At 43.4% G+C, this 21,099-nt stretch overlaps 1 protein-coding gene across 1 annotated transcript; it reads right to left on the bottom strand.

Moving 5' to 3' along the window:
* Positions 1–476: 476 nt before the first annotated feature.
* On the bottom strand, positions 477–20,303 carry stard10.S (StAR related lipid transfer domain containing 10 S homeolog). The gene is made up of 7 exons (XM_018250471.2): positions 20,149–20,303; positions 19,789–19,963; positions 5,928–6,075; positions 5,695–5,798; positions 4,299–4,416; positions 3,796–3,848; positions 477–2,396 (listed from the first exon to the last, which is right to left on the bottom strand). The coding sequence occupies exons 2-7, from the start codon at positions 19,945–19,947 to the stop codon at positions 2,169–2,171; spliced, it is 810 nt and encodes a 269-aa protein (XP_018105960.1). The 5' UTR covers positions 19,948–19,963; positions 20,149–20,303; the 3' UTR covers positions 477–2,168.
* Positions 20,304–21,099: the final 796 nt, after the last annotated feature.

Genomic DNA, 21,099 nt, shown 5'->3' on the forward strand with positions numbered 1-21,099 from the left:
TAGAAGTCACTCAGGGGTTGTTCTGTGACCATATAAAGACACAAGGCTGCAGGCTGAGTTATACAGGGAACTCTGAGTATCACTTATGTATTATAAGGGATAATGTACCCCCTACTGTAAATGATAAGGATATTAGAAGTCACTGAGGGGTTGTTCTGTGACCATATAAAGGCACAAGGCTGCAGGCTGAGTTATACAGGGAACTCTGAGTATCACTTATGTATTATAAGGGATAATGTACCCCCTACTGTAAATGATAAGGATATTAGAAGTCACTGAGGGGTTGTTCTGTGACCATATAAAGGCACAAGGCTGCAGGCTGAGTTATACAGGGAACTCTGAGTATCACTCATGTATTATAAGGGATAATGTACCCCCTACTATAAATGATAAGGATATTAGAAGTCACTGAGGGGTTGTTCTGTGACCATATAAAGGCACAAGGCTGCAGGCTGATAAATAAATACTAAATAGCATTATTGAAACACATTTATTAAACATTCCACTATGACAATGGTGGATTCACATATATATGGGAGTTCCTCAGTAATGGCAGTATCATCTAATGTACAACTTAATCCTTCAAAACCCGGTGCTTATGAAACATTAATTTTGCAGTTCCCCAGGAATAGCAGTTTTTTGTAGCAGCAGATTATAAAAAAAACAGAGACTTTGCTGCTTAAAGGGATATGGCATTATAATCCGCTGGCCTATGCAGGGCCAATATAAAATACATGTTTTTAATGGTTTCTATGAAAATAAGTCATTTTATTCCCTATACTGGCAGAGAATATTGTGATGGGTATGAGCTAAAACAACATGTGAAATGAGGGACTACAGAAAGGGAAAGTATCATTGTATCACATAAAAATTTTTTATAGCAGAGCGTCTCCAACAAGTGAAAATGAATGGAGATGATTGGCTATTGTGATACATGTAGTACCAGTTTCCACCAATAGTTGGCAGCAAAAGCCTCTTCTAAATTCCACAAGGAAGAAGTCGATACTTTCCGTTTCAGTGGATCTATTTGTAGGGAAGGGTTGGGCCCAGCTGAAGCAGATACTTCTTATATGTGAAAGGATTCACATTTTATTCACATGGAACATAAACCTTCTAGAGCAATGTGTAGAGGTGGACATTCTCTTTATTGAAAGGCACGATTAGCTGAACAGAGAGTAGCAGAAAACATAGTGTCCTGCCCTTCAGATCAGCGTAACAATGGAGAAAGGCAGGCCCATTGGGAAAGGCAGGTTGGTTTTGGTTGACCATAACTTTCAGTTGAGGTTATCAAAGCTTAGATGAAATGATCCCTACTAAACGCCTGTTTGGCCTTTAAAACATACAAGTGGCAGTTAGTTATGAAAACTGGATCACCAGGATAATTACTGACTAAGCACTGCGTTATATCCAACTGCAGGAAAAGCTGTTGGGCTGCAGGTAGGACATCCTTGTTCTATAGGGTCTTCTCCAACACAATCAGCTTCCTAATACTTTGTATCCTGTTGGGTGTCATATTTATTTTCCATTCTTTTAATGGGAACCAACTTATACTTGATGGACCAGACGTTGATTGGATAGATCACTGGCCAATTTAGCAACACCTATGGTAATCCAAGCCACCAGAAGGTCCAGATGGGGCCTTTTGGCAGTTGACTATAGAAGCGGGTTTAAAGGATTCATCAACTTGCCCCAGAGGAAACTCTATAAACTATATGGAATCAAATACCATAAAGATTACTTATTTGGGGCCCAAATATTGGTACATTTGATCTTTATTACACAACCTGGGATATGATATCAACCCAACTGTGAGAGGCTATGGCTATGGGTACCAGAGCTGCCCCAATGTAAGCCATACCCCTAGACAGTACTCAAACACACCCCTGTGCTCACTCCCACTCCCCACCTATAAACAATTATTTCTATTTCATATTCATTCATTCATATTCTTTTTTCTGAAAAGACTGGACATATTTCATTCTTGGAGACATTCTTGAAGTCCATGACAATCACAAGGCAGTAGATATTCCACAAGTCCCAAATTCCAGTGCCCCAGGGTTGCATTTGGGTCTCATCCTTTTTCCCTTTTTTTATTCATTGATCCCACTGTTGTCTGCACTATGATGATCAGGTGGACACCAACAAGATGGCAAGAGTTGAGAGGACTCTCAGTTGACACTGTCCTCATCACTGGCATCTCCCCGGTCGTCTTTGGTCTCTGTGGCGCTGCTCTCATCAATGTTCTCCAGAGAGTCGGCATGTTGTATGGTCACATCAGAGAGGCTGATGGTGGGCAGGTTGCTCTGCTCTGGGTAAAGCCATGGTTTGTGGTGGGGATTATGTTTCTTCTTCCAGTCAGGATACTTCACACAGGCTTTGTACATTTTTTTCATTGCCTGTAGAAACAAAAATTATTTGTTGAGTTTCCTTAGGGGTCACTGTTAACTTGCCCTATACTGAGCTTGTCCAGCACCCCAAGATTATATACAGAACTGCAGCCATCTTCTGCATCTGGTTGGTTACGGATGATGGTACCCCCAGTTCTCCACTAATTTCCTATCTCTTACAAGTGAATTGTAAAGAACAAAATGTTCAGGTCTGGCCTACCTGCATCTTAGGAGAACCAGAAAGGTGCCACATAGTTGAGCTTGAGGTCACCAGACTGGGAGGGTGCAACAAACAATCTCTCTTCTATGTATAACCAACACATTCATGTTACATATATATAACCAGGAAGATCTTGTTTTGTGTGTGAAGGAACACTTTTAGTTATCCGTGCAACCAATAAGATACTGTCTTCATATCCATGTGTGCAACTAATGGGATATTGTCTAACTGTGTGTTTAACCAACAGGAAAAAGTCTGGTTATGTGTGTAACCATCAAGTGTGTGTCTAGATGTGTGTGTGTGTGTGTGTGTGTGTGTGTGTGTGTGTGTGTGTGTGTGTGTAAAGGTGCCCATTCCCAGGCAGATCTGTTGACTGATTGGTTATTGGCCATGATTGTGAATAGACAAATAGCATGGCTCCTTTCAGAGCAGAAGGAGGAGCTGTGGCCCCTACATTATTTTGAATCTCCTTCTTGAGAAAGGGCATTGGCCCATGACATGTTTAGTTCCTAATGATCTAATGTGACACCCCCACCCCCAGAGGTACGCTAAATGCCCATCTGGTGAAGCAGACAAAATGCACCAAAACCCCCCAAATATACCTGGTCAAGTGTCCTCCTGAACCATCAGGGGTTTTTCTTGGTGTTTGATGGAACCAACAGGGTCATGTGTCTATGGCTTCTCATCTGCTCATCCATTGGCTGGACCAGGACACTGAACAACAGGTTCAAGCCATGAGCATTACATATAGTTACCCATCTGGACATGCCATGGTCATAAAACCTTTATTGTTACTGTATGAGAGGAACAACTACATGAGTAGTGACCATGAGGATAATTAAAGGGGAAATATATCCTCTATATTTTGTGTAAAATGTATGGGCACATTTTAAGTCTATGCTGGATATCTTTTGTATGAGCTGCCATGCTGTATTTCTCTGCTGGGCTCAACTGAAACATCCAGATGAAAAGAGTGCCAGCTTCTCAGCCGTATCCCTGTTTCCCATAGAGCAGCAGCAGAACAGCGCCACCGTGGGGTCTGTTCTGGTACGTTTGCTTCACTTGCGCTCATCTGGTCTAAGTGTGTCATTGCCATGAGCCGCCGTATTATAACTGCTCTCTATGCACAACCAGCATGCACTCTGCCACAAGGTAGTGGGAGCTGCCATATTGCAGTACGTTACTTACCTTCGGAGCTAAAAACTGAGAGGACTTGTTGACAACCCACTTGGGCAAAGATCCTAAAGATATAAAGGAGAAACATTAAATGATTTGGTTTCCTTTATAGAAATACAACGACACATTTTTCAACCTGATCACATTACTACTGGGTTTGAGGTCCAGACATGGCCTATTAGTAGCTGAACACACGGCAGAGCACACACACGTGGGCCAATCCTTGTCCTGCAAATTTGCTTGTAAATTCTGTCCAGGATTCTGATTAGATCAGGAAATCTGCTTGTAAAGAGTCTATTTTGCCTTTAATCATTGGTGAATTAACTGACATTGTAATCCTGCCCTGATATATGTAGATTGCAAGCTCTACTGGGCAGGGTCCTCTTTATAACCCCTTATTAATCAGTATCTGTATGTGATTCAGTTGTTTGATGTATATGCCCTTCCCTTTTAGCTTTTTAACACTTTGCAGCTCATGTTTCTAAAGTGTACAAGGGTTAAAGACTTTCCCTCACCTCTGGGATCAACCTGTGCCAGGTAGATTAGGGTGGAGCTTTTTGGGCCTCCGCTCTGGATCAGATACCCAGTCTGGATCGACACTGCTCTGACCAAGTCCTTTCTTGGAGGGTATTTCTATACAGAGAGCAATAGACAAATAAATACAGGATTGCCAGTTACTTATCCTCTACGTTACCCTTGGATCTGACATTCTGAGCTGTGATTAGAACTGCCATAAAGCAAAACATGAATTCTGTTCTAATACCAGCAAAGAAGCAGAGAAACTGTGACAGGTTGTGATGGGAATATGATAGATACCTTAGATTGTAAGCTCCACTGGGGCAGGGACAGAGGGAAATGTGAAAGGACAGTTAGATTGTTAGCTCAATGGGGCAGGGAATGTGACAGGGACCTTAGATTGTAAACTTCACTGGGGCAGGGGCTGATGGGAATGTTATAGGGACCTTAGATTGTAAGCTCAATGGGGCAGGGAATGTGATAGGGACCTTAGATTGTAAGCTCACTTGGACAGGGACTGATGGAAATATCATAGGGACCTTATATTTTAAGTTCACTGAGGCAGGGACTGATGGTAATATGATATGGACCTTAGATTGTAAGCTCACTGTGACAGGGATGGATGGGAATGTGACAGGGACATTAGATTGTAAACTCACTGGGGCAGGGACTGATGGGAATGTGATAGGGAACTTAGATTGTAAGCTCACTGGGGCAGGGACTGATGGGAATGTGATAGGGACCTTAGATTGTAAGCTCACTGGGGCAGGGACTGATGGGAATGTGATAGGGACCTTAGATTGTAAGCTCACTGGGGCAGGGACTGATGGGAATGTGATAGGGACCTTAGATTGTAAGCTCATTGGGGCAGGGACTGATGGGAATGTGTTAGGGACCTTAGATTGTAAGCTCACTGGGACACAGGCTGAAGCAATGAAGTATAATCTCTGTTGGTGCTATATCTCCATTAGTGGAACTCACAGTAATAAGCCCCTCACACTAATCTCTTTGCACACGATTTCACTGCAGTTGGATATTTAATGATTTCAGTGATATTAGTTAAAGATTAATTAGCTAAAGATAATGATATACTTAGTGTATATGTACATAATGATTATATTAAACACATACACATGGGGAGTTGGCGCTTTAAGTGTGTGCACCCAGTCTGATGCCCAGGGCAGGGGGTGCTGCATATAACATTAGCCACACAGGGGGGAGGGTGCTGTATATAACTTTGGCCACACAGGGGGGAGGGTGCTGTATATAACTTTGGGCACCTGGTTTGATGATGTGGCAGTAAGTGTTGTATGTGACTGTGGCACCCAATCTGATACCAGGGGAGGGGGTGCTGAATGCCCAGGGTAAACACTGGCCCCTCGCTGGGTAACTCACCGCGTGCTTCACGGAATAGTTCATGATGATGTAATCATTCCCAAATGGCAGCCAGGAGCGCAGTGTGATGACATCACGATTCTTCAGGGGTTTGGGGCACTTCCCTGTTGGTAGAGACAAAACGGGTGCAGTCCTGTATCATTACAACTAAATGGCATAACTAGAAGGTACAGGGGCGCACAGCCCAGTGTTTGTATAGGGACCCCCATTCCAAACAGTCTCCCACAACTTACAGGCATAATATCCAATATCAGCATTAACTGTCAGTTTTCCAATATCGAAGGTCTCGATGACGTTGGAGTCCCATTTCTTGCGGTACTCGATGTCATGCAGGACATCATAAAACACCTCCGCCGAGACCTCCTTGCACTCCATCTTGCACTGCGGGGACAACACACAATTAATGGCAGCCAGCAGCTGAGGGTTCTGGGAGTTGTAGTCCAGCTCTACTGCTTCAATCTTACCCCTAGTGGCAACATGTTTGTGGTGCATTACGGAGTATTCCCACACCCGTGTCACCCACAAACGCTGCTCTGAGACCCCGAGTTCTGGAGAATCTCCCCTCATTGGACTCCCTATAACATCCCTGTCCTGCATGATCTTATTAGATAACCATCACATGGCTGCAGAGCTGTCCTTAGATGACTAATAAGTTATACAAGACAGAGATATTTTATATATATATATATATGATATGGAGTCATATTCCTGCACCCAGAGGTGCTATTTGCCTGAGTCTGCCCACAATCCCTTGGTGCAGACAAGTTCAGTTGGCGTTTTTTGGAAGTAAAAGGGTTACATATAGGATAGGGCACTTCCCCAGCTCCCGGATAGTGACTTGTAGGGCAATTCTTATCTTAGGTCACACTCACTTTATACCAAATCCTTTATCAGCCCCTGGGCCCGGCTGATCCTGTACTACTACACTGTGAGTCCTGTTAACCCTGACTCCTCTATTTTATATACTGAGGAACAGGTCTGTACATTCTACATAGTGGGCTGAACCATCTGTACTACTACACTGTAAGTCCTGTTAACCCTGACTCCTTTAACCATTACCATTTTTGCAGAGCTTAAAAGATGAGGGAAGATCAAGTAAAACTGGAATATATTGGGGATCTACTTTACAAACAGAACCAGTAGTCTGTTTTGCCCTGGGCCCCTCTGGGAGTTGCACCAATGAATTCTATATCAGGTTCTGTTTTAGGGCCAAATTATTGCTTTGCATTATTCATGTGCCATGTTTGCTGTTTCTCTGCACTGTCCCCGGGGCCCATCACTAACAAACACAAGTAGGTGCACTTTCCCCATAGCACTACATGTAGCAAATAAATTCATGGGGTATATTCCCTCCATGAACCTGATTCTGTGGGTTTAATACAGTAAATCCAGGTTATTAATAAGGAATATTCCCTGTGCTGCTGTCGCTTAGTGGCTCTCATGGTGAAACAGGGGCCCACGTATGGTTCCGACTCAGTACACAATACTATTCATAGCTTTCTGGTATGACAGTTTTTATGCTGACAGTGTGGGAGGAACTTCTGTTCCCAGGAGTCTGTGCGAGCCGGTGGGCGTCAGAGTCGGAGCCAGCAGTGCAATTAAAACAAGGCTCTGTATTGTCAGCAGCAGATGGCACTTCGATGGCAACAAGCCGCCCCCAAAATATCCGGCAACTGGCATTACAGACATGGCATAAACATCTCTAAATATAAACAGTGACGCCAGATATAACTGCTATTAATTAATGGAGCAACTAGTAGCACTCACCTATCCAACACTTTCACTGTAATTAGTCTGGCAACACATTAACCAGGGCACATGGGCATGCAGGGTGGCACCTCATCAAGTAAATACCCAGAGATTGAACAAAGTGCAGCCAATCGGAGCAATAGAAACCTCCCAGGGTTAGACCAACCCCAGCCAAAAGCACTGTCTGCCTGACTCTTGCAGCAATGTAGCCCAAGACGCTGCCAAAATTCTTATTCACTCTCTCATCATATCATGTCTAGACTACTGTAACTCTCTTTTAATTGGCCTCCCCCTCCAGAGACTGTCAGCTCTCCAGTCCATAATGAACACTGCTGCGAGGCTCATACACCTCAGCAACCGCTTCTCCTCTGCCTCGCCATTCTGTCAATCCCTGCACTGGCTTCCATTACCTTTCAGAATCAAATTCAAATTAATGACCCTGACATTCAAAGCACTTCATAACTCTGCCCCTCCCTACATCTCTGAACTCATCTCTATATACTCACCCACTCGCTTACTACGCTCCTCTACTGACCTGCTACTCAACTCTTCTCTCATTACCTCCTCACATGCTCACATTCAAGACTTTGCAAGGGCTGCACCCCTCCTCTGGAACTCTCTCCCACCGTCTGTCCGACTTTCTCCCAACCTTTCTGCTTTCAAGAAATCTCTGAAAACGCACTTCTTTCGAGAAGCCTCCCCTCACTCTGCTTAACTACCAAACACAACACCACATACAATACCACATTTCTCACCCACTTAATTCAATCTTGCCCACTCCCACACCTTGTGTATTACTCCCTTCCCTTTAGAGTGTAAGCTCTTTCTGCATAGAGCCTTCCTCACCTTTTTGTACCTGTATTGATTGTGATGTTAGTTACTCCATATGTTCTATGTATAGAATTCATGTGATGTAGTTGTATAATCACATTTACTTTACAGTGCTACGCAATATGTTGGCGCTATATAAATACATGTTAATAATAATAATTTATGTTCCCCTCTAGCCAAGACTACATAGTTTCAACAGTCAGAACCAGAAAGGCAGAGAACAACCAAGACATACAGATAGTTAAGTGTCCAAGCAGAATGTGTCTTTAGGCGGGATTACTTTGATATTCTGAGATAATTGCCATGGGATTACACGGATACTGTCACAGTAATCCCAGGATTATGCATAATTTGCACAAATGCACCAGCAAACTGAGCAGAAGATCAGAGGTAGAGATGCCAGGGTGTGTGTATATAAATATATATATAGGGTTTTTATGTTTTTTATTGAAAATATTACAATAACATTACACCCGTACAGAACCAAAATCCCCCCACCCAGTCCATTGGCCAAGTATCCTGATGGATAGAATAATAATGGGACAAAGACAGTCTTATAAAGAGTCTATGAGGAAAGTGTTGGGTTACTGTAAGGGGTCTACCAGTTACCAATTCCCTATCAGAAGATATACTGTACTTGCAGTAATATTTGCATCAGCACCAGACAAGGGTGACCCTTGCTATACTTCACAGGAAGCCATACAAAGCAGTTGCTGCATCACACCCTTCATTCAACTCCCCGCACCCCTTCCAGCCCAGCACAAAGAACACAGGCTCCCATGCCTCAAAAGCAATTTATTTACTGATCTCTCTTTGATCTGTGGAACATAAAACCTGGTGATCTGTGTATGTGCACAGGGAGTGGGGCCAATGCTTAATGTTCCTGCCCTACAGTAAGTACATAACTCCCAGCTATGCACGAACAGTTTAGTTTAAAGGGTCAGTAACACAAGCAAAGGGTTATACAGTCTATCTATTATTTGCTGTGGAAATAAGGGGGCCATGGAGACCTTATACAGCTCGCCGCCCCTGATTAAATAGGAAGAGACTATGGATTAGAATAATCAGGCTCTTGGAATCCTTTAGTGAAAGAGGGAAGGTGTATTCCAGGGGCAGGATGGTCTCAGAACTAATGTGATCATAGCAAGCAATATGGCAGCTTCAGCACATACACTACAAATCATTAGAACACAATGTAGGAGGTCAGTCTAACATTGCTGGAAAAATACATGGACATGAAAGCCTGTTATGAAAGAGAGAAAGGCAGGTGCAGAGTCGATTATGGGATACTATTGACTTAATAACGCAATGGTCGGGCTCTGGGCCAGTAGCCTGGGGAGCTCCTGCTGTTTGTACAGGGAGGATGGCAAATTACTCTAGATCAGTCAGGTAAGGGCCTATCAATCCGTCCTGGATCCTAAATGAACGTTCCACGTCTGTGTACCAAGGGGCCCATTTGTTCCCACGGCAACCTTAGTTGTTTAATACTTAATCAAGCCAGAACCTGGATTATCTCTCATAGAATCCACCCGTGAGAGCTGTCTGCAAACTGCAACTGCAAAGACTAATTACATTCTATAGGTTCAATAACATTTTCTTTCTAATATGAAAAACATGATTTTCGGCAAGTGGCACCCAGAATGGAGCCTTGGAATAGGGGGAGCTTCATATTTATATATAGTGCAAAAGATTTCAGATCCTAGAGCAGCTATGTTGGCCTCCAATTCCCAGCATGGAGTTCGGAACATCAGTAACATCTAAAATAAACTGTCACACTCTATGGTCAGCAGTTAAATAAGGCTTTGTCCCTGGGGGGTAGAAATATCTCAGAGTGCTCTTCTAGGGGGATCCATGAGAATGGCATGATGGGTAATACAACCCAGAGAGGGAGGACGTGACATGAAACTGCAGCAGCTTCTTGTGACTATGACATTAGGGCCCTAAATCCCAAAGGGGCCCCTTGTCCTTAGTGATAAATGATAATAATTCACAGATGCTTATGTATTTACAGCATTACCCAATATGTGGCCTGACAGCTCCAACTCCCAGCACCCTGTGAACTCCCCATAACCACTAAACGGGGAGATAATCAAGGGATGTGCAAAATGGATCCATGGGAGTCGCAGAGACCTGGGAACTGTAGAGCAGGGAGAGCGCATGGTGGTGCTGATGCGGTTGCTAAGCAACAGGAAATGCTTTGAGCTGAAGTCTCTTCAAGAGATGAAAGAAATAAAATCCTCCCTGTAATGATGGCAGGCAGCAGGGGGGAGACTGAGAGGGAGCAGGGGGTTATGCAGAGCTGTAATAAATATTTCACCAGCAATAACACCATTTATAAAGTCATTGGGTTTTCTAGAATGTCGCCAGAGCATGAGCTCTGCAGAACAGAACCGGATATTCGTATAATTCAGTTCAAGCATTCAGTAAGGTCACCTGGGCATCCTTTAAATTTGAGCCCTCACTTTGCCTGGTGAGATTTTGGGCAGGGAGAGGAAGAGCTGACAGTTGGAGAGAGAAATAAAGTGAAGTGGAATTGTCCGTGGAGAGAGTGGGGCAGTCCGTGTGGGTTAATGACTCTGATTAGTGGTTTCCATGGTGGTTGCCGTGGGGTCCATTGTGCCAGTCATTATTATTGCTGCTTGTGCTGCTGCTGGAGGGGGTAATGGGCTGTGATGGGTTAATGGAGAAGATTAAACTATTACATTAACCTCTGAGGGATCCTGAAATATTTTATTGGTGCCTCCAATGCAATTGTAGCAGCGAGTGTTTCAGCCTGATAAGAGCTGATTTAATTGACTTTCTCACCCAGTGACTATAATGTAAAATGTCTTATTCTCACTGTTTATCGGGGCCCTTAAATGATTTTGCTGTGGGGCCCAGTAACCTAATAGATATTGAATGTCTTGTTCTCATCTTGTCTCTCTCTTCCATCCCAACTAGGAGTTTAACACAGTCAGCAGCAGGTACAGATTCCCATCAAATTAGCCACAACGAGATCAACATTCCTATATACTGTATATGACTCCCTTGTTTCCATTCACTGCTCATCACTGAACTACAGGCATCGGATTTTTTATCAGGAAACCCGTTATCCAGGACGCTCTGATTTATGGAAAGACTGTCTCCCATAGGCTTCATTTTATTCAAATAATTAAAAACCTTTTTAAATGATTTCCTTTTTCTGTGTAACAGTCGCTTGTACTTGATCCCAACTAAGATATAATTAATCCTTATTGGAAGCAAAACCAGCCTATTGGGTTTAATGTTTAAATGATTTTCTAGTGGACTTAAAGGACCAGTAACATTAAAAAAAAAATCTAAAAATGTATTTTACATCGAAAAACAATAATACCAAGACAAATGAAATTTTAAAATCGCAAAGTCTTTATTAAAAAATAACTTACCAAAACTCCGCTTGCGCACCCCTTTAAAAAAGGCGACACAGCGACGATCCATTTCTCCTCCCCGACTATCTCCTATAAGGAAGGGACTATCTCCTACAAGGAAGGGACTATCTCCTATAAGGAAGAGACTATCTCCTATAAGGAAGGGACTATCTCCTATAAGGAAGGGGCTATCTCCTATAAGGAAGGGACTATCTCCTACAAGGAAGAGACTATCTCCTATAAGGAAGGGACTATCTCCTATAAGGAAGGGACTATCTCCTATAAGGAAGGGGCTATCTCCTATAAGGAAGGGGCTATCTCCTATAAGGAAGGGGCTATCTCCTATAAGGAAAGGACTATCTCCTATAAGGAAGGGGCTATCTCCTATAAGGGAGGGGCTATCTCCTATAAGGGAGGGGCTATCTCCTATAAGGGTGGGACTATCTCCTATAAGGGAGGGGCTATCTCCTATAAGGGAGGGGCTATCTCCTATAAGGAAGGGTCTATCTCCTATAAGGAAGGGTCTATCTCCTATAAGGAAGGGGCTATCTCCTATAAGGAACGGGCTATCTCCTATAAGGGAGGGGCTATCTTCTATAAGGAAGGGGCTATCTCCTATAAGGAAGGGGCTATCTCCTATAAGGAAAGGACTATCTCCTATAAGGGAGGGGCTATCTCCTATAAGGGAGGGGCTATCTCCTATAAGGGGGGTATCCTAGGGGGCTATCTCCTATAAGGAAGGGGCTATCTCCTATAAGGAAGGGACTATCTCCTATAAGGAAGGGACTATCTCCTATAAGGAAGGGACTATCTCCTATAAGGAAGGGGCTATCTCCTATAAGGAAGGGACTATCTCCTATAAGGAAGGGGCTATCTCCTATAAGGAAGGGACTATCTCCTATAAGGGAGGGGCTATCTTCTATAAGGAAGGGGCTATCTCCTATAAGGAAGGGGCTATCTCCTATAAGGAAAGGACTATCTCCTATAAGGGAGGGGCTATCTCCTATAAGGGAGGGGCTATCTCCTATAAGGAAGGGGCTATCTCCTATAAGGAAGGGGCTATCTCCTATAAGGAAGGGACTATCTCCTATAAGGAAGGGACTATCTCCTATAAGGAAGGGACTATCTCCTATAAGGAAGGGGCTATCTCCTATAAGGAAGGGACTATCTCCTATAAGGAAGGGGCTATCTCCTATAAGGAAGGGGCTATCTCCTATAAGGAAGGGGCTATCTCCTATACGGAAGGGACTATCTCCTATAAGGAAAAGAGTATCTCCTATAAGGAAAGGACTATCTCCTATAAGGAAGGGGCTATCTGCTATAAGGAAGGGACTATCTCCTATAAGGAAGGGGCTATCTCCTATAAGGAAGGGGCTATCTCCTATAAGGAAGGGGCTATCTCCTATAAGGAAGGGGCTATCTCCTATAAGGAAGGGGCTATCTCCTATAAGGAAAGGACTATCTCCTATAAGGAAGGGACTATCTCCTATAAGGAAGGGGCTATCTCCTATACGGAAGGGACTATTTCCTATAAGGAAAAGAGTATCTCCTATAAGGAAAGGACTATCTCCTATAAGGAAGGGGCTATCTGCTATAAGGAAGGGACTATCTCCTATAAGGAAAGGGCTATCTCCTATAAGGAAGGGGCTATCTCCTATAAGGAAGGGGCTATCTCCTATAAGGAAGGGACTATCTCCTATAAGGAAGGGACTATCTCCTATAAGGAAAGGACTATCTCCTATAAGGAAGGGGCTATCTCCTATAAGGAAGGGGCTATCTCCTATACGGAAGGGACTATCTCCTATAAGGAAAAGAGTATCTCCTATAAGGAAAGGACTATCTCCTATAAGGAAGGGGCTATCTGCTATAAGGAAGGGACTATCTCCTATAAGGAAAGGGCTATCTCCTATAAGGAAGGGGCTATCTCCTATAAGGAAGGGGCTATCTCCTATAAGGAAGGGACTATCTCCTATAAGGAAGGGACTATCTCCTATAAGGAAGGGACTATCTCCTATAAGGAAGGGGCTATCTCCTATAAGGAAGGGACTATCTCCTATAAGGAAGGCAGGGAGAAGAAATCAAGCGCCGCACGATGGATCGCCCGATCGCTTTCTGAAGAGGAGCGCAAGCGGAGTTTTGGTAAGTTATTTCTTAATAAAGTCTTTGCGATTTTAAAGTTTAATTTGTTTTTTATCAATGTATACTATAGATTTTTTTTAAATTTTTTTTGATGTTACTGGTCCTTTATGAAGATCCAAATTACGGAAATATCTGTGATCCAGAAAACCCCATGTATGCAGTATGGCTGCAAATGGCTCAGCAACGGCAGGACTGTATACATGTGTTGTGCCGGGCAAGCAGCAAGCATTGAACCAGTATGGGATCTGATATCCGGAAACCCGTTATCCAGAAAGCTCAGAATTACAGAAAGGCCGTCTCCCATAGACTCCATTTTATCAACAATTTTTATAGAACAATTTCCTTTTTCTGTGTAATAATAAAACAGTAACTTGTACTTGATCCCAACTAAGATATAATTAATCCTTATTGGAGGCAAAACCAGCCTATTGGGTTTATTTCATGTTTATATGATTTTCTAATAGACTTAAGGTATGAAGATCCAAAATACAGAAAGATCCTTTATCCGGAAAACCCCAGGTCCCGAGCATTGTGGATAACAGGTCCCATACCTGTACTTTGACAATAATATAGATGTTCTATTTAGTTCTTTTCACTTAGTCTTTAACACTCCAGAAGTCCAATTGAATGTACTTTATTGGGCTGCTGTTATTCTCTACGTTTGTTGGAAAATCTAAATTTTTAGGCGCACAACTTTTTTGTCCAAATGCATTATAGTCAATGGGTGTTGAAATCATTTTGACATGCGGCAATTTTATGAATTTTTTTCACCGCGAATCCATGCCTCGTGAATAGATTTGCCCATCACTATAAGCAACTTTTCAATTGGTCTTCATTATTTATTTATTTATTTATTATAATTTTTAATTATCTGCCTTTTTTTCTAACTCGTTTCAGCTTTCAAATGAGAAATCACTGACCCCCATCTAAAAAAATAAATGCCCTGTAAGGCTACAAATTTATTGTTATTGCTACTTTTTATTCTGTCCAGGCCTCTCCTATTCATATTCCAGTCTCTTATTCAAATCAGTGCATGGTTGCTAGGGGAATTTGGACCCTAGCAACTAGACTTCAGAAATTGCAAACTGGAGAGCTGCTGAATGAAAAGCTAAATAATTCAAAAACCACAAATAATGAGAAATTAAAACCAATAGCAAATTGTCTCAGAATATCCCTCTCTACATCCTACCAACAGTTAATTTAAAGGTGAACAACACCTTTAAAGTGATGATGCTGGCAGATACAGTAGTAGTTCCAGAACAGGTTTTGAATTGAAGTAAGTAAAATATAATTGCAAGCTCTTTACATTACAAAGTCATTTCGATGTCCCCGTGTCTGCGGCAGCTCAATATATTCCAGCTCACGTACAGCCGCCCGGCCTGATGATGAGAAAGAGCTTGTGCTGAACCTACTGGGTCTCTCAATAGATTAGAGGCAGCACCAAATAGAAGCACCTCGGTGATACGTCTTTTAATCAGACGCTTTAATGCTGGAAAGTGACTGTAATTCTTATTAAAGAGATATCACCCTCTGCTCTGTTCAACAGGAGATGCAAAAGGAAATCCAGGCCCCAGTTTGGACCTTCCCTGGTTTGAATATAAGGGACAAACCTCCCAACTTTATGGAAATAGAAAGAGGGACCAAAAGATTTGCTGCGGAGCGTGGTGATTTCTTTTAACACGCCCATTTTTGTGGCCACACCCCCTAATTACCATGATCATTTTACAAAATTTGGCAGGGTATGAAAGTTTGAACACATTTCTGTCTTTTTTATGTGTTATTACAGTTTTGCTAATGAACGTGAAATTGCCCTCAAGAGGGGGAAAGTGTTACAATTGTTTCTTTGCTTATCTAAAATTGTTACATATGTATGTAAGAGCACCTGCCACATAGACTGGGCTCTTTGCCAAATGACGTTAGAAACTTTGTATCGTTTTTTGGCTGATCAGTGCAGGAGATGAAAGAGAAAGTCGGGACATTTCAATAACAATCCGGGACTGCGGGTTGAGCTGTCAAAAAACAGGACAGTTGGGAGGTATGTAATGCAATATGTGTCCTCCTAAATTACTGGAATAGTCCCAGAGAACAGGGAGAAAATTGCTCCGCTGGGTACAATGTCCAGTTTGTATAAAGAAGAAGAAGAACCGGTTCCACGTGAGACAGGAGCCGGCCTGGCAGGACACAAAGGAAAGGCCCAAATGATGACTAATCCCACTGGTATTGCAAATACACCCGCTCTCCCCTCTCCCAACCTGTAATACTGGAACCTTATCCCTCCCTCTATTCACCAGGCCTGGGATTGGGGCCCTGGGGCAGGGAAATGGTCCCTACTCTAATAAAACAATTAGATTTAATTAATAACTAGAGATTATTCAGATCCCATTACTGTACAATCACATGAATCCCACCTGAATATGTGGGGCTATTAAAAATCATTTATATTCAATTACAATGCGTCTTAAATAAATAGAATGAATTAGGATTTGGATACAATTTGGCCACACAAGTGGTCAGCTAAATCGGATGATGCCATCATAGCTGTTTGGGGTGGGACTTGTATAAAAGATGAAAAAGGCGTCAGGCTGGCAGAAGACTACAGAGACCCCAAAGCTCTGCCCCCTGTTCTGTGCCCCTGGCTCACTTCACACCTCCCAACAATTGAAAAATAGAAAGAGGGACAAAAAGTTCTGCTGCAAATGTGTTTGACCACGCCCACTTCATGACCACACCCCCTAATTACCATGTCCATTTGACACAATTTGGCAAGTTATGAAAAGTTGTAACACATTTCTGGGAATTTTAGTGCCATGTTTTATGTGCTATGACAGTTTTCCTAACAAAGCTGAATCACAGTTCCCCCAAGAGACCTGCTTATCTTAAATAGTTACAATTGTTTCTTTGCTTGTCTTAAATCGATACAAATGTATCAAAGCGCAGCTGCTTATTTTAATTATGTTTCAGAAACTTTGTATCTGTTTTTGGAGTCAGTGCATGAGATCAAAGAGAAAGTCGGGACATTTCAGTAACAAACCCGGGGGAGATTTGGGGTGAGTGCTTATTTGTACCCTGGGTACCCCTGGAACTATAGCAGGGTGACTGTTACCCCAATGTTTCTATATATCTGTAACCTTGTTATGAGCTAAGGGGGCCCAGTCTGAAGGTCAGTTAGGGGGAGATTTGGGGTGAGTGTTTATTTGTGCCCTGGGTACCCCTGGAACTATAGCAGGGTGACTGTTACCCCAATGTTTCTATATATCTGTAACCTTGTTATGAGCTAAGGGGGCCCAGTCTGAAGGTCAGTTAGGGGGAGATTTGGGGTGAGTGTTTATTTGTACCCTGGGTACCCCTGGAACTATAGCAGGGTGACTGTTACCCCAATGTTTCTATATATCTGTAACCTTGTTATGAGCTAAGGGGGCCCAGTCTGAAGGTCAGTTAGGGGGAGATTTGGGGTGAGTGTTTATTTGTACCCTGGGTACCCCTGGAACTATAGCAGGGTGACACCCCAATGTTTCTATATATCTGTAACCTTGTTATGAGCTAAGGGGGCCCAGTCTGAAGGTCAGTTAGGGGGAGATTTGGGGTGAGTGCTTATTTGTACCCTGGGTACCCCTGGAACTATAGCAGGGTGACTGTTACCCCAATGTTTCTATATATCTGTAACCTTGTTATGAGCTAAGGGGCCCAGTCTGAAGGCCAGTTAGGGGGAGATTTGGGGTGAGTGCTTATTTATGCCCTGGGTACCCCTGGAACTATAGCAGGGTGACACCCCAATGTTTCTATATATCTGTAACCTTGTTATGAGCTAAGGGGGCCCAGTCTGAAGGTCAGTTAGGGGGAGATTTGGGGTGAGTGCTTATTTGTACCCTGGGTACCCCTGGAACTATAGCAGGGTGACTGTTACCCCAATGTTTCTATATATCTGTAACCTTGTTATGAGCTAAGGGGTCCAGCCAGAAGGGCCAGTGTTTCTATACTCAATGCCTCAGTAAAGGTCAATATTAAATAAAGGGGTACCTTTAGGCACAATCATCCTTTGGATTCCAGGTACCCTAAATTAGCACCCCGTGTGCACCCAAGTGCTATTAATGGGAAAGGTATAAGGGGCAATTATGAATATTTTCTCCATATTATTTGCAGCTTGGTGATTGGGTGGAAAAAGAGACACAATAACTAAAGAATAATCACATAGACCTGATGGTGCAGTGAGAGGTCAGGGAATAATCACTTGGAAATGAGGATTTCAGAGCAATAATTGCTTGAGCTACAAGTGCACCAGAGGGGTCAGAACAAATACTATTCAGGGCAGTGAGGGGTTAATTGGGCGTCCATGTACTTCTCCTCCATTAGTAAAGTCTCCTGCTGATAAAGAAACGTTGGTTCTGATTTGTGGGGCAAAGTTACAATTAAGTTTCTTGCCGTCCTATTAACATTGAGCCCCACAGGCTGCAGACTCCCCCATACAAAGTAAAATCATTAACCTACAACACTCCAGCGGCTTCACAACTGTGAGATATATATATTTATATATTGTATATAAGTCCCACAGGAAAGTCATATGTCCATTAAATGATTAGTCTTATGACTGAGGCACAATTATATACAGCTGCTCTCACTCACTGAAACACAAATTCCTCCTGCTTATTTCAGATTGCAAGCTCTGCAGGACAGGTCCGTTAATAGTATTGAACTCCAGCGCCAAAATGTGTCTGCATTATGTTTTGCAAAATAAATATATATATATTTTTTTACATACAAAACTGCAAGAGGGAACTTCTGGGGGTTTTCACAGCTCTGGGGTGCGGGATGTGAGACTGTATTGTGGTTGCACAGACTGAATATTCCCAGGTATATTGTGTGAATGTGATGGGGACTGTAGATTCCACTGGGGCAGGGACTGATGGGAATGTGATAGTGACATTAGATTGTAAGATCACTGGGGCAGGGACTGATGGGAATGTGATAGTGACATTAGATTGTAAGATCACTGGGGCAGGGACTGATGGGAATGTGATAGTGACATTAGATTGTAAGATCACCGGGGCAGGGACTGATGGGAATGTGATAGGGACCTTAGATTGTAAGCTCACTGGGACAGGGACTGATGGGAATGTGATAGGGACCTTAGATTGTAAGCTCACTGGGACAGGGACTGATGGGAATGTGATAGGGACCTTAGATTGTAAACTCACTGGGGCAGGGACTGATGGGAATGTGATAGGGACATTAGATTGTAAGATCACTGGGGCAGGGACTGATGGGAATGTGATAGGGACATTAGATTGTAAGCTCACTGGGGCAGGGACTGATGGGAATGTGATAGTGACCTTAGATTGTAAGCTCACTGGGGCAGGGACTGATGGGAATGTGATAGGGACATTAGATTGTAAGCTCACTGGGGCAGGGACTGATGGGAATGTGATGGGACCTTAGATTGTAAGCTCACTGGGGTAGGGACTGATAGGAATGTGATAGGGACCTTAGATTGTAAGATCACTGGGAGAGGGACTGATGGGAATGTGATAGGGACATTAGATTGTAAGATCACTGGGGCAGGGACTGATGGGAATGTGATAGGGACATTAGATTGTAAGCTCACTGGGACAGAGACTGATGGGAATGTGATAGGGACCTTAGATTGTAAGCTCACTGGGGTAGGTACTGATGGGAATGTGATGGGACCTTAGATTGTAAGCTCACTGGGGTAGGGACTGATAGGAATGTGATAGGGACCTTAGATTGTAAGATCACTGGGAGAGGGACTGATGGGAATGTGATAGGGACATTAGATTGTAAGCTCACTGGGGCAGGGACTGATGGGAATGTGATAGGTACATTAGATTGTAAGCTCACTGGGACAGGGACTGATCGGAATGTGATAGTGACATTAGATTGTAAGCCCACTGGGGCAGGGACTGATGGGAATGTGATAGGGACATTAGATTGTAAGCTCACACAGCTGGTGTATCCACTGGATCCCCGCTCTTACCCTGATCCTGTGCATGGCTCTCTCCTCCTCCAGGATTTGGATCCAGACGGTGACCCCGGATTTGCTGTAAGTCAGGGTCCAACCGGCGTCCGAGTAGCACTCGCTCCTGAAGTTCTGGAAGTCCCGGTCGTCGGGGATCTGCACTGAGTCGCGGGACATGGCGCAAAGACTGACACTGAGAGAGACAGTGAGAGACACTGAGTGACAGTGAGAGACAGTGAGAGACAGTGAGACAGTGAGAGACAGTGAGACAGTGAGAGACAGTGAGAGCTGACAGTTTGGGCGGCAGGGAGAGGAGAGATGACAGTGGAGGGGATCGGGCGTACGGAACGCATTTTAGGACATTATGCGTCTACTTACGTTAAAATGCGTTCCCTACAGACACACGGGGATGTTCCTTGTGTTGCTCAGATCAGTCGCAGCGACACTGCAGCCTCCCCGGGACACACATATGGCAGCTCCCCCGCAGGCCAATCCGGTTCTACCAGCGGGGCAGGAACATCAGGAACGACTCCGACCCCCCCCCCCTATAGGAGCTGCTGAAATTGCTCAATCACCAGTGTCCCCAGCGGAAACTCAGCGACAATCCCTAAATCTGATCTGTGTGTTTATTTATATGTATTTGTATATATATGTGAGTGTGTGCAGATTGTGGGGTCCGTGTTTCATGGGGAGCTCAGTGTCCTGTGAGTGTGAGTTTATATGTGAGTGTGTATATATATATGTGAGTGTGAGTATGAGTGTGTGTATATGTGAGTGTGTATATATATATGTGAGTGTGTGTTTGTGTGGGATCAGTGTTTAATGGGGAGCTCAGTGTCCTGTGAGTTTGAGTGTGTGTTTATATGTGAGTGTGAGTTTATATGTGAGTGTGAGTATATATATATATGTGAGTGTGAGTAACATCAGGCTGGATGGGATCTGCACACTGGATATGATATATATATAAATATAGTAACTCACTGCACATTTCCCTGTCACTGGGTCTTGTCCCATTCACTCAGTTGCAAATCCCACCCTGCTGCTCTCTAATCCCACTTACCTGTAACATCCCTTCATTCCATCCCACCTGTAATATTATAACTAACCCCCTTACTCATTACTTACCTGTAGTACAAATAGTAACCCCTTGCTGACAACCTACCTGTAATATCCTGGGTAACCCTTTAATTCCATTCTATCATCATACCTGTAACATTCTAGGTAACCCCTCACTGCCAACTTACCAGTAATATCACAAGTTTAACCCCTTCCTGCCAACCTACCTATAATATAATTAGTAACCCTTTGCTGCCAACCTTCCTATAATAT

Source organism: Xenopus laevis, chromosome 2S (assembly GCF_017654675.1).
Source record: "Xenopus laevis strain J_2021 chromosome 2S, Xenopus_laevis_v10.1, whole genome shotgun sequence".
Lineage (NCBI taxonomy): Eukaryota > Metazoa > Chordata > Amphibia > Anura > Pipidae > Xenopus > Xenopus laevis.

What these genes read in the sequence shown, in the direction of transcription:
- stard10.S (XM_018250471.2), bottom strand. Translation starts at nt 19,947, where the DNA reads ATGTCCCGCGACTCAGTGCAGATCCCCGACGACCGGGACTTCCAGAAC. An exon ending in TGATATTGGATATTATGCCT is followed by an intron (nt 5,799 to 5,927) that starts GTAAGTTGTGGG and finishes CTCTACCAACAG; the next exon opens with GGAAGTGCCCCAAACCCCTG. An exon ending in CTCAGTTTTTAGCTCCGAAG is followed by an intron (nt 2,397 to 3,795) that starts GTAAGTAACGTA and finishes TTGTTTCTACAG; the next exon opens with GCAATGAAAAAAATGTACAA.